Source organism: Passer montanus, unplaced genomic scaffold, assembly GCF_014805655.1.
Source record: "Passer montanus isolate IOZ18808 unplaced genomic scaffold, ASM1480565v1 scaffold27, whole genome shotgun sequence".
Taxonomy (NCBI): Eukaryota; Metazoa; Chordata; class Aves; order Passeriformes; family Passeridae; genus Passer; species Passer montanus.
Genome location: NW_024367372.1, coordinates 8,527,505 through 8,541,635, shown reverse-complemented (window position 1 = coordinate 8,541,635; position 14,131 = coordinate 8,527,505). Strand labels below are relative to the sequence as shown.

The following is a 14,131-nucleotide window of genomic DNA, read 5'->3' as shown; positions in this document are numbered from 1 at the left end:
AGCATTAGCAGTAAGTAGTGTTTGGTTGCATTTGGTGAGATGTATTTTGTTCTGTGACCTATCCATTTGGTCCAAGAGAGAAGGCAGTAAAAGCAGAATGGGTCCATTGCAATCACAACACAAAGAACAGGCTTTCACTTCATGCAAAGAATACTAGCACAGATGGTGAATCCACATTTTGCAGGAAAATCCATGTGCTTCCACATTAATGAGACATGGGTTAGAAGAACACAGTATTATACACTGTCGTCATTATGTCAAAAGTGATTTGTTGTCCAAGCTTAGGTGTCCAGATGGTACCAAAAATACTCCAAACTTTCTATAAGCACAAAGCTTTCACTATAATTAAAAAATGGTTTCAGAAAATATACTGGTTTCTCTGAGTATTTCTAATTCACTCTGAAGTGCTGAACTTGCCATACATTTTTCTTGCAGTACTTTAACAAGAAGGACATATATGCATTGGAAAACCTCAAAAGGCAGAGCTGGGGAGTGACAGCACAGGAGCAGGGAGGTAGGCAGAACCATCGCATTCCAAAGTGCAGAAAAGAAGGAACAAAAATCCAAGAGCTATATGGTGCCTCCTTGGTGGATATAGTAGAGAGGTCTTCAGAAAAGAACCGCACTCTGGTCATGCAGGATAACGCAAAAGCAAAATTACAGAACTAAGTGTTCCACATTCAAACCCTTAAAATTAGCTCCAAGGAGGAGCAATGACCCCTTCTGATTCAGATCTGGTTTAACCTCCTCTGTCCACAGATTTATCCATACTGGAACAAAAGCAGCTGGATTTTGTAACTAAGTTCCATTATTAGCACACTTTCTTTTCTGATAAGAGCCTCAAAAATCTTCAAAAAAGCTTGCAGTGAAATAATTGCTTTATTTTCAATTCACTCTAGCTGACTCCCCCAGGTTAGACTGTATTTTTTTCTCTTCAAAGTAAATTGTACAGCTTCTCTTTAAAAGCTCACCTTTGAAAAAACAGCCTAGAAAATAACAGGCTAAATTTGACAGTTTTTTCCTTATGTTTCAAAGCCAGGGAAGGGTTTTTTCCGGAAGAAACTGATATCTTTTCTACTCAAGAAGACTGAAAAGCTGCAGAAAAAAAGAAGAGTGGAAAAAAAAAAAGAAATAAATAAACTGCCAGGACAGTATGTGGGTGGCAGGATTCAGTCTTTAATCTGACAGGTGTATGTCAGCACTTCTTCACAGTCAGATACCTATAAGGGAACTGATTGTTTTCCTTTTATTGTTGTACTGTTTCCTAATGAAAGCCCTTTTTTTTTAGGTTGGTTTCCTGCCAGTCTTTGTCTGATGTCCAACAAGTGAACAGGTTAACAAAACAACAAATGCTGATGCCTTTCTTCATTGATGCATTTGCTCTTCTAAGTGTCTCAAGCAAATTCATCTTGAAATGAAAAATCATGTTATCAACCGTGCAGCAGACAATGTGGTCCAAAGACAGATTTACAGAGTGGTAACTAAGGAGCAGACAGAGGAGGTGGCTGCTCAGCTGATGGATATAAATAGTAAAATCCTAGTCAACAGGATATTATTGTTCTTTGGGGTTCCCAAAGAAGCCTTAAGTGATGGATCACCTCCTACACACTGATCGCAAGCCAGAGCCCGTGTGCAGTGGGAAAAACCTGCCCAGGGAAGACTCAGGGCTATTCCAGGACTTTCCAGGCCTCAGCACTTCCCATGCTCTGGCGGAAAAAAGATTGAGAAGTTGGAGGGAAGGTGCCCAGCAAAGCACCTGTAATTTATTCATTCCTCTTAATAACTCATCTCTAAGAATGAGACTAAAAGAGTAATGCTTTCCTCTGCTCGTGCAATGAAACCAAGCCTAGATGGAGATGGCCAAACAAACACCAAAGAGCTGGAGAAACTGGGAATAGAGAACAAAGAAGGAAAGGAATCTTCCAGGAGAAGGTCAGAATGGCTTATATATCAAGCTATAACTCCACAATACACCAGCTGCAACTTGCTTCAATTCAAGGCAGATTATGCTCTCAGATATCGCAGAGCTTCCATTATAAACCACTTCTAAAGGTTAGGCAATTAATTGCCTCATTCCTCTATGACCTTTGCAGTAAGAAAATACAGAATCTGATTGCTGTCCTATTTCTAATTTTGTTTTTATTAACTCTCTGATTTCTTTTGCTGGCAGAACATATTCCTGTGATGATCCAGGGCAGACACACATACTTCCCTACATTCACACAAGATTAAAATGCCTCTTCCATGCCCTTGCAAGCTCTTCCTTAGTCTTCCTCTGTACTCCACCGAGCTCTTTCAGACCTGTGCACAAGGCAGACAGGGTTTCAGGGCAATGGATATAGCACTGCTCTCTGTTAAAATAACATTTGGATGATTCTGAGAACTGAATAGCATGAGTTGACAGCAAGTTCATGCTGGGACAAAATTTAATCTGATTCATTTATGCATGCAAGCAGAAAGCTTTTATTAGCATACATCTCTCAAAGAAAACAAATTATAGTTCCTGGAGATGTTCATCATTAATTACCCTCTTCCATCTAGCAGGAAGTTTTCTTCCTTCCCCAGCTTTACTTCATCTTCTTTCTAGAAACACATACTCAAAACAAAATAAACAAAACTTCTGGAACAAACTCAGTGAACTGAAAGCATAGTACAAAGGGCCAGAGAGAGCACAGCTAATTTGGATCTTAACTGAGGTAACTCCAAAGCCGTTGAAGGAAAAAAAAGTTTCTACCTGAAGATGATAACTAGTAACTCACAGAGATGACCAAAATGAGACATCAAAAAATACATCTTCACAAATGGGGAAAAAGTAGAACAAAGCAGGTTTTATTCCATTCTACAAACATTTTGTTCTTCTTTCATTTAAAAAACCCCAAGTCAAGCCAAACTGAAATCTGATTGCAGTTAACCTTCACACCAAGTGGTGTGCCCTGCACAACAAGCACATGCAAACCCAGAGGGGAACCACCTGCCACCAAACATGAGAACACCACATACTGGGGTGAAAGATGGGTCCATAGCTTCATGGTAATTATCAGCTGTAAAGGTTTACTATGGAGAAGGCAGTATATATGTCATGGGAATTGTTAGCGGACATTGTTATCTTTTGCTGTAACACTGTGAAGGAGAGAAGAAAATGTGAAGAAAGGAATTTGGTCAGGTCCTTCCAATGATCACCTTGAAAAGAGAATACCAAGATTCAAGGCCTGCTTCACCAAAATTTTCCATGTTCATACATAGAAAAGCATGTCATTAGACTCTCTGGGTAACTTAAATCAATCCTCTGGCTTTCATGTGTCTTTCATCCTCAAGCCTAACTTAAGGGTGTCATCTAGAGAAATACATTAAAACCATGAGACACCCAAACACTAAAAAAATAGAAATAAATCCCTGCTAGAATGCAGTAGGAATACATTTCAGTTTCAGTTAAGACAAACACAAAGCAGTAAGAAAAAAAGCCTATGGGCATCAATATTCTCTGAGTACCAGAACTCAAGTTTGGACCCTCTCTGTAAAACCAGAATTCCTAAATGTTACTTCCACATCCATAACAGCCCCTTCATTCTTTAAGGATGCTGCATGCAAGAATACACATGTGTAGCAGGACCAGAAAGCCAAGAAGAAGTGGGTAGCCCCCACCAATCTTTCTGTCATGTGGCCATCACATTAGCACATTACGCTGTACTTTCCATGCAGCTCTTGTGTTTAGGCTCCAAAACTGATCATTAGTATGATAAATTAAATGAGTGGAAACTTTGGCTCAAAGAGCCCAAACTGCTGCAGCTCTGAAGTCAGTCACTCTTCCTAAGCTTTGGTTCATTAGTGAAATGAGAATATAAGAGGTCAAGTGAACATCCAGTTCATAATTAAGTGCCTAAATGGCAAAGCTGTTTACTGGCTTGAGTGACGCAGCAAGGGGGTCTCATCAGCGCTTGCTGTGGGCATCCAGACTGCTTCTGCAACTGGCTTTCATAATCAGCCTCAACATGAAAGCAAAGGACTCACTGTGCATGAAAAAAGCTGAGATCCTGCATGAAAAAAACATTGCTCTAGAGCCATCTGTGGGATGGGCAATAAAATCATGTTTTGACCTTTCCCAAAATTAAAGGGTGTCAAGGACTTTAAAAGTACTAAGATCTGACCAGCTAAAACAAAATCTGAATATAACTTGCTGCATTAATTAGTTTCCAGTTTTGAGACAGATGGATATCAGCTTCCCAGGCCTCCTCAGCTACACTGGTATCTCTCAGCACCTGAGAATACCCCTCTTGGCTGGGTGTGGACAGGAAGCGTGCACCATCCTTCTCCTGCAGAAATGGGCTCCCATCACCAGGGTCAGCCCATCCACCACTTCCTGGCTTCATAGGAGTCACACTGGTGCAACCTTCAAATTTTTAAATTAAAATAAACTCATGATGACTGATACTGTCAGCTGCAGCTTAGACCAAGGATTTTACAGCTAGCTGTTCTAGCAACCAGAACATGGTGCTTCCTCTCTTCATACACACAGTTTGAATGAAAACCTCCTATGTTCTTTAATCCTTCTGGTAAGGATAAGGAAACACATAATGTTTTGAAGTCTTGAAAGGCCAACACTTAGTACGTCAAAAAGACTGTCTACCTTCACAAGAAGAAATGCAGTTTAGCCAGTAAAAATTCATACTCTCTCTTCTTTCCAATGTCAATAACCAAGCAACTTCTGCAAGAAGACCGAGCACAAGTTCTTTTAACCAACATCAACTCCTTAACAACTTTTTTTCTCTATAACAGGAAGAAACACACCTCAGGCAAGAGTCTAAAACTTCAAATCACCCTTTGTCCTGTATCCAGAGGGATCTTAAAAAAAAAAAACCCAAGCAAACAAACAAACAAAACAACAACAACCAACCAAAAAAAAAAAAAAAAAAAAAAAAAAAAAAAAAAAAAAAAAAAAGAGAGAGCAACGGGAACTAAATGTTGTTCAGTGGCACTAATCATCGGGCCAGGAAGTCCCCTCCACAGTCTGAAACCTGAGAACAAGGAGAGGGTCCAAATGTTTCCCAGCTGCTTTTACCAGTTACTCTTGGAATCACAGTTTTGTACCAGAAATAAGCCTAGGGAGTACCTTATCAAAAAGGGAGAGTCAATGGGAATTTCATCTCTGAAAGATCATCTTCTCATTCGGGCAGGATTTTTATGTCTCACCAAGTTTAAGTATGACATGCAAATACTGGCCACAGTCCCTCCCTCACTATCTAGGTTTTTGAGGAGCACTCTTCCACATGGGCCTGCTTCTGTTTGCCTTGTTACTCTTCCTGGGCAAACAGCCCAGACAGATTTATGTTTCATTCCTTGTATTTAAGACAATAAGTCTGAAGTGGACATTTCATACTATGTTATTTATAAATGCTATATCTTTATTAAGTTACAGCTGCAGTTCATGTTTATCATGAACATCAGTAAGAACCAGAAAACTTTAATCATGTGTCCAGATGCAGTCATACGAAGGATCAGATTTAAGTTATCTTCACTGGCACTGCTTTCATTTGTCACAGAGCCAGGTCTCTCTTGCCCTTCCTATTTCTCACTGAGCCAAGAGAAGCACAATCAGCCCTCAGTTGTGAACTACCCTGACTGCATACACCAAACACCTACTGACATACGTTAGGGGGTTCTTCAGAAGGACTGAAACAAAATGGCAAAGTACTTCTCTCTGGCCATCAGTGCACAACAGAAAGACAGCCTGTGCACATAACTGCTCCCTCTGCCTTGGCTGCAGTTCAGAGCTTCAGCTGGAGTCCTGTGAAATGGACACTTCAGGCTGTGATATGGCTCTCACAACATATGAATAACACATGGCCTCCCAATCATCACGGGGTTCAGCGCACTGTTATGTGCATCCCTTGAAGAAAACTTAGGAAAAGCAGGCTGGAAGAGTAAAAATGGATCTGGGCCATTCCTTGGGTATGGGTAAAGCATCTCTGACCTCAGCAGGGCTCAAGAGGAATTCAGACATATGGAGCATTTAAACAGATGTGTTTCCTGGAAATGGACACTACATAAGAGCAGCTTTGGACACTACAAAATGCACTCATCTCCACGGTCATAATTGTAATAAAATGAAGATCCAAAAGGATGACTGCATTAAATATAAAAAGGAATGGTATATAAATCTTTGTTTTTAAAATGAACTCCGTGACAACATATTTAATGAACATTTATTTTGTAAACAACTGGAGCTGTATTACCAATTACACTACAAAAAGAGGAAAAACATAATGAAGTAAATCAACACTAGATTTGCTAGAAAGTCTAGAAAGGTCTCATTTCTGACTACTAACAGTAAGAGATGCTAATATTAAAAGTATAAAAAATAAGGTAACTCATTCTTCACAAATACACTCAGTCTAAATTACATTGATCAACATCAGAAGTAACTTTCAAGATACTATGGCATAAAATACATTTTAATTTATGTCTGAAATTAATTAGTGGAAAATTAATAGAATCCCTCAAAGTGTTACATTATTATAACAAATATGTCTTGAATCATGCTATCAAATTAAGTAATGGGCACAGGATTAGAATTATCTTTTAAGTGTTTTTGATAACATCTATTCAGATTCAGTGGGATTTCTGGTGTTATAAAGAAATCCTCTGCTTAAAGCTTACAGGTCCACATTCATTCACTCTGTAGCTATCCAGGCTGTTGCTATTACAACCATCCCTAGAAGATGCCAATTTAAACTTTTGTTCATGGCTATACAGCCTCAAACTACAGCTAAAATACAGCTCAGCTCTTTGCACAGAAATTTGCAGCAATTATAATGAAGTAAAATTCATCCTGCAATCCTCCACCTACAGTCCCTGTATTTAACTGGTTAGGGAGATATAAAAATAGAATAACAGGTACAGAAATATGTAGAAAAAGACACTTATTTCTTATAAGGTGCTGTGATGCCCTTCACCACCCCAGCACTGACATACTTCTCACTGCCTATTTGGTAATTTCTACTCCTGAATACATTTTTGAGATCATTTTGACTTCTACATGACAAGACAGATATTTGGCTCTTTCCCTTTAGACATATGCCCTTAAGAATCATACTGAAACAACAGTAAGGTTCAACAACTTAGGACATAAACAAATAATGTCTAAATGGACCCTGACAAGCCAAAATGCCCAAGGTTGCTTCTTCTAGTCCAACAGAAGTCTGTCTTTAGAAGTTAAAAAGGAAATCAAGTAATCTCTTTGTAATATTTTCAAAATAAATGCTACACATTCTTCAGAAGGCAAGTGACATAACCTTGAAACTGTCCTTAGGACAAAGAAAATAATTTGAATTTCTGTCCAAGTCAAGTGGGCAAAATAAAAAACACGCAGGAGAACTATGAGAAGTCCATGATATTTTTAAATCATCACTAGTTTTACCACAGTGTTTTGAAGACTGTCATTTTCAAACTATGACTTCAGGCAAGTGATATGATCTGAGGTCTCACCAGCTCTCCTAATGCTGAGACTGGTCAGCACTTGAACAACAGCTCACCCAGGAAAGGCAGAGAAGGTGATGTTGGCAAGTGACAGCACATCAACCCCACGCCTCAAGTCAGGTCCATGCAGCTGCCAAACAGAGTCTCTCTTAAGACAAAGTGTGAGTACACCAGTGAGCTCATGTGACTGTGGAGCTACTGGGCATGATTTGAATTTGGTGTCATTTCATCCATTCAATGGGACAGAGAGCCCAGACTTCTAATTTGTTAGAGAAATTAGGCATTAACCTTGCTAAAATTGCATGCTGAAACATGCAATCTGCATTTGTCTCACCTCTTGCTGCTCCTTTATTTCAGTGCCAGGGTTTCCTCCATCTGGAGCAGGTAAGTCTTCCCTCCATGGCTGACAGATACTGTCAGGTATGAGACTGCCCTTACACAGACCATGCCCATGAGGACACTTGGATTTCCAGCATTAACTATGGCTTCTTATACCTGGATCTGAAACTTTATTTTGGGGGTTCACATTTATAATTCTCAGGCCCCTTTAAATTCACTTTTATATAGAATAGGATCACTTTGTAGTTGTACAGTGCTTTGCCTAAGGTTCTCCAGTCAATTTAATCTTTCCAAATATCACCTGAATCTACAAAGATCTCCACTAAATGAACATGTCTCCAGGACGATGAAATCCTGCTGAGTATAGTGACAAGTTATAGAAGAGTTAAAGTAATGAACAGTTACAGCACCTTACTTTTGTCAGAATGAAAGGAAACATTAAAAAGGTTTCCTTCTACTTGTGAAATTTCCATGTATTTGAAAAGCATGTCAAACTACAGCAAACAACTTGAATGCTGCTGTATCTTGTAATTAAAGGAAAATTATTACTCTCTGTAGTTCAGTGCAAAAGTCATTAAAAATAGGCCTCATACATAAATAAAAAGAAAAGTACAGAGAGAAACATTTTCAAGACTGACTATAGCACCTGCCTTTGGTCATCCATCAGTGATGCTCAAGCCCCCACAAAGTAAAGATATATAGATTTTCTCACTGCCAGAGCTAACTTGTGTGAGTTAGGCATTTGTATTAATTCTTGAGACAGAGGCTGAAGAATCTGTTACCTCATAAGATGCTGAGATTTATGTTAGTGACAATTATAGTTACTGCTACTGTCCAAAGCTTGTGAAGTCTAGATCTCATGGATCCAAACAGGAAGTCAAGCAAAATCAGAGTGCTGGGATTTTATGACTGAGTGATCCACCTAGAGGTACAGACTATGGCAAGGAAGGGGACCCAATGGGGCTGGTATTGTTCAGGTTCTTTCTTCCAGGCTGTCATCCTTCTTCTTCTCCATTCTTTCTGTCAGTGCTACAATACACTCCTGTGCAGCCCTCCAAATACCTTTGAAGGCCATGTACCCCTCAGCAGAACAAGAATGAGACTCAGGAAAATATTTAAATCTGCAGAAATCAAGGAATAAACATTTCGTGGAATTAAATAAACATGTACAGGTTTCTGTGAGTTCTGGATCAACCCTGAGTGAGCAGTGAAATAACGAGCAGCAGGATCTTTACTCGTCCTCAGGTAGCAGAAATGCAGAGTTCCACCATCCCAGCCCATCTACTCTATTGGAAGTATACAAAATGAACATTGTTCATATTATTTATTTCATTATTTTAAAATAACCACAATTATTTTAAAGTTGTGGTAGCAGCACTTGTTTGCCAGAGATGATACATTTGACTACACAATTATTCATCTCTACATATTTCATTCCAAAGAATGTAAGGAAAGATATGTACTGCTCAGCATACATTTAGACTATTGCAAAGCACACAACCATCATCTAAATGAGGATGAGGATGTTGCTTCTTTCTAGCAAGTGCAATTCACCACACAAGGAAGTATATTTTTGATGATCCTAAATCAAGCTTCCAGTAGGGAAGATTTTAAAATATTCTTGTATTGTAACAAAATGTTCCCAATGGTGTTGTAATGGAAGAAAGAAAGAGGAAAAAAAACATCTCCTGGCAGGAAATTAATTATTGAGCATTCCCCTGCTTGACGATGCACTCCTACATTCTGTGCAGGCTTTCCATTTTTCTCACTCAGTATGTGGAGAATATACAAATATACACTATGGAAAATATACAAAAAGAACAAAGAGCACGAGGGTATCAGTTTATTAAGTGCATTTAGAACAGACCCGGAGGGAGGCATTTGGTTTGTGCATTACCACAACTAGTGTTTATTCCTTCTTTATATTTCTCTCTCCTCTCCTCCATTAGATTGTCACTTCTGCTCTGTTCTCTGAAATCACCTCTGTTGAGAATGGAAGAATTACGCCTGGCTTTTAGCATCACTTAGCTGACACAGTTTTGAAATGTCACTTCCTTCTTTTAAAAAATAAAACAGAAAACCTCTTGGTGGAAAGGGAAAATAGAAGCCCATCATTACATACCTAAATATCAAGAAGTAATTCCATTTTTAAACTCATTATTTTTTTCCACCCCCAAGTCCAGCCCATTTAGTAATTTTCGCCCCTTGCTGTCAGTTTTAGTCTCCCTAAGAAAGAGCTGAAAAACCCACAGCAGCCATAATTTCACACATGACAGAACATACAGTTCCTGAAGCTACTTCTGCAGCCAGCACATGCACCTACATCTCAGTTTGGTGGGACCATACCACTGCAAAAGCATCTTCATGAGAGCAGACGCTTCGCAGTAACTGGCATCTTGGATTCTTCCTGGATGTGGAACAACCAAACTGGAGAGGGAAGATGCAACAGACTGAAACAACATATGTTATCTTCAAATAGAATTCATGTCAGCAATGCTCTATAGCTTAGCTAAGACATAATGAAGAAATTTGCAAGAGAAATAAACAATTTTCACTTTTTAAATCAGAGCCAGAAAGGGTATGGAGAACTACTACAGCAGATGTCTGTATGATCCCTGCAGAAACCTTAACACCAGCTAGGCTGCCTGGGACCCTTTCTCACTTGAGTCATCAGCACTTGGGCTCTTCCAGCTCTTCCAAGCTGGGCAGGATGTCTCAGACACAGCATGGCTGCACTGCCTGTCTGCCTTGCACACCTCACATTTCTCTGGCTCTGTGCAGCAGCCCAGAAGTCTCCACCCCTGCATGCACACATGCCAGTGTTTGCATGTGTTGTTCATATCTGCAAATATTTAGCTGCTGCCTCCCATCCTCTCCTTACTCCCTCTTGGGTCTATTATTAACATGATAGGCTCCGCAGAGACCAGGAGGGACCTCCACATATGCAAGATGTCCCACTGAATGGGAGCAGTCTGGAGTAAGACAAACCATCCACTTGACACTCTAAACACAGCTGGTGTTACAAGAGAGCGCTGCAGGAGCTGGAGGTGCAGCAGCAGGCAGGGACCTCCACTGCACATGGTCCTTCATGTGGCTCTGGGCCTCAGGGCCCTGGGGGGGTCTGATGGTGCTGATGGAAATGCTGTGTTGTCCTCACCTAGTTTTTCATCCCAAACTCTTGACTTTCTAGCACATCAAAGCTGTTATTGATTCTGCAACTGATAGACAATGATACTAGCAATTGTTCAGATGGCATTGTTTTGAGTGGAGAGAGTGAATTTTGAATTATAAAGGAGAAGAAAGTTTAATTACTACATATGAGCATAGAGCATATGCTGCTATTTTACAAGAAACTGTTCTGAAGAGAAGCACCATGCTCTGCCACCAAGCTCCCAAGCGACAAAAATCACACTCTCACGAGTATCAGACTCGCCATCTGTAAAATGTTTTTCATCTCTAGAAGATAATGCGAGAACTATGTGTTACAAATCATATCTTTTGTGACAGCTATTATCACTTGCTTTGGAGCAGCACCTTAGAACAAATGTTGTTTCTGCCCTATAAAAGCTCACGTGAGGCATGAAACTTCTTAAAAACCTATTTAATAGTGTAAGCAAGGTGCTAATCAATATATGTTTCAAAATTTCTCTTGGATGATAAGAAGAGAACAGAAGGTTTTTTTCATGAACATAATGTCATTCAAAAGAATTTGCTCTGTAGGATGACATTCTCCTACACAGCTACAGGAATTTTAGATAAGGCTGTGTGCATCTGTACACATGCATTTTAAGTTCCAGAAAGGGAAATTAACCATTCTCTTACAAATGACTGAGAGACAAAGCCAAAAACATACTACTCTTTCTAGGAACAGATTACTTTTGCATTCTTTCTCAAAAATGCCCATGAATTAAGGATTAAACTTGGCTTAATGACTACAGTTTTGAGTAGCAAGAGATCAGAGGCAGGCCAGCCATGTTAACACAGAGAATAGAAAGAGACTGAGACAGAAGCCAGAAACATAGAGCTACAATGTAACGAGAGACTGTCAAAATCCAAGGGGAATGCAACCTGGAATCAATGGCCCTGACTGTGCTCAAAATCTGAATTTCAGAGGCTAGGATGATGCAGGTCAAAATGATGAGGAGTGACCCCATCAGCAGCTAACTGCATTAATATACCAGAGCTGAAAGAATGGCTAATTTGACTGTCTTTTCTGATAAATTATATATCTTCTATAATCAATCCAAACCGAAACTAATTTCCAGCAAGTGTACTGCTCTGCCAGCAGACAGTGCCTTAATATAATTATGCACAGACAGGAAGAGATAACGACCTCTGATTAAAGTCTATTATTTTTATGGAACATGAAGACACATCACAGTATTATGTGAGCTATTGATTAGGACCAGTATGTTACATTGAACAAGTTGTTCTCCCATAAACCACTGCTGTTTTTTTCCTCTTCCATCGAATCCTGCTGTCCTCTCCAGCCACGAGGAGTTACCTGGTGAGGGGCAAACATAACTTCGGAGGAACTACTACATTGATACCGTTCTACATTCACAGCCAGGTATTTGCATCCCTTCCGCCGGCACAGCCTGTGGCAGAATAGGAGAGCATCTCGCAGATGATTTATCCAAAAGCTCTGTCCATGTTTATTCAACAGTAGCATATTAGAAGATACATCAAATTGAGTCCTATAGCGGCTTCGCTTCAAGTCGCGGCGGTGCGGGCGCGGAGCCGTGCCCGGACCGCGGCCGAGTGACCCCGGCCGTGCGCGGGCGGGCTCTGCCCCCGGGACCCCGCGGCACGGCGACACAGATCCCCCGAGCCCAGCGCAACCCCCGCCCCGACGGCCCCGGGGGCGGCTGTGGGTGGCAGCAGCGCCCGGGGGAGAAAGAGCTTGCCACACGACAGTGCCACACGACAGTGCCACCCCCGCAGCATCCCCAGCGCGGCGGAGCCCCCGCGCCCCGGTCCCCGGCTATCGCCCCAGCGCCGGGGATCTCCGCGGCCGGACGGGCAGACGCCGCCGCGTTCGGGGGAAACTTTGGCCCCGCCGACCCCCTCCCGCGGCCCCGCAGCCGCCCCCGCTCCGCGGGGCTGCGGGAGCTGCGCGGGGGGCGGGCGGGGACGGCAGGAGCGGCGCGGGAGGCAGCGGGGGCCGGGGAGCGGGGCGGCGCGGGGGCGGAGGGAGGCGTTTCTGCGGGGGGGTCGGTTTACCTTGGAGGTTCTGCACTCGGATGTCGCTGATGTGCCCGATGAGCTCCTCGCGCTGGAACCAGTCCCACTCCTGCCCGGCCATAGGGACGCGGGGCCGGGGCCAGGCGGGCGGCGGGAGCCGGCGGCACCGCCACCGCCGCCTTCACCGGCACCGACGGCGGGCGCGGAGCGGAGCGGGCGGGGGGCCCGATGAGCTCCTCGCGCTGGAACCAGTCCCACTCCTGCCCGGCCATAGGGACGCGGGGCCGGGGCCAGGCGGGCGGCGGGAGCCGGCGGCACCGCCACCGCCGCCTTCACCGGCACCGACGGCGGGCGCGGAGCGGAGCGGGCGGGGGGGCGGCCCCTCTCCGCGCCGGCTGCGCCCCGCCCCGCGCCCCTCCCTCCTTTCCTCCCTCCTTCCCTCCCTCCCTCCGCTGCCGCGTCCCTCCCTCAGCCCGCCCGGCCGGGGGCGGCGGCGCGGAGCGGGCCGGGGTCCGGCCGTGCTCCCCTCAGGGGCCCGGCCCGCCCCGCTCCGGCCGCCCCCGTCCCGGCCCGTCCCGCCGCAGCGCTCCCCTAAAAACGCGTTCATTGCCCATGAAGGGGGCCGCGAGCAGCGCCGAGTGTGCCCGCGCCCTCCTGCCGTACCTGGGGACCGGAGGAGGGCCGTCCCTAGAACAAGTGTCATGCACGCACGGCAGCAATGGAGGAACCAAAGTATGAGCAGCAGAGGGGTTTTCCTCGAGGGCGTGAAATCAGTGCCACTATACGTTAAAAACACTAACAGTTGCATTCTGATTTAGCTTGCTGTTGGTTGTCTTGTTCAGGCTCTCAAATTTCCTTTGAGGTGAATTCTCACATTGGCTGTCTTCATGTACACCGGTTTTCATCCAGCTTGGACAGTCATTGTTACCGAGGCCCTCCGGTGTCACTGAGATTTGTTCTCTACAAACCTGATGAACAGCTTGAGCATTTCATTTGCATACAAAGCATTTCATTGCAATATACCACTATTTGTACCTTCGTGCAGGTAAACAGCAAATTTTGGCATGATCCAGTCAGACCAGTATAGCATCAAGAGCTAGACTAACAAAACATGTAAGCAAAATCTACAAAGTTA

The 14,131-nt window shown here is 43.1% G+C and overlaps 1 protein-coding gene across 2 annotated transcripts in view; it reads right to left on the bottom strand.

Moving 5' to 3' along the window:
• CLMN (calmin) overlaps positions 1 to 13,210 on the bottom strand; it is a 75,765-nt gene extending 62,555 nt beyond the window's left edge. For both annotated transcript variants that reach the window (XM_039712697.1, XM_039712698.1), the window contains exon 1: positions 13,036 to 13,210. In XM_039712697.1, the coding sequence (XP_039568631.1) occupies positions 13,036 to 13,117 (82 nt within the window). In that variant the 5' untranslated portion in view covers positions 13,118 to 13,210. The remainder of the gene's footprint in view (positions 1 to 13,035) is intronic.
• Between the last annotated feature and the right edge of the window lie 921 nt (positions 13,211 to 14,131).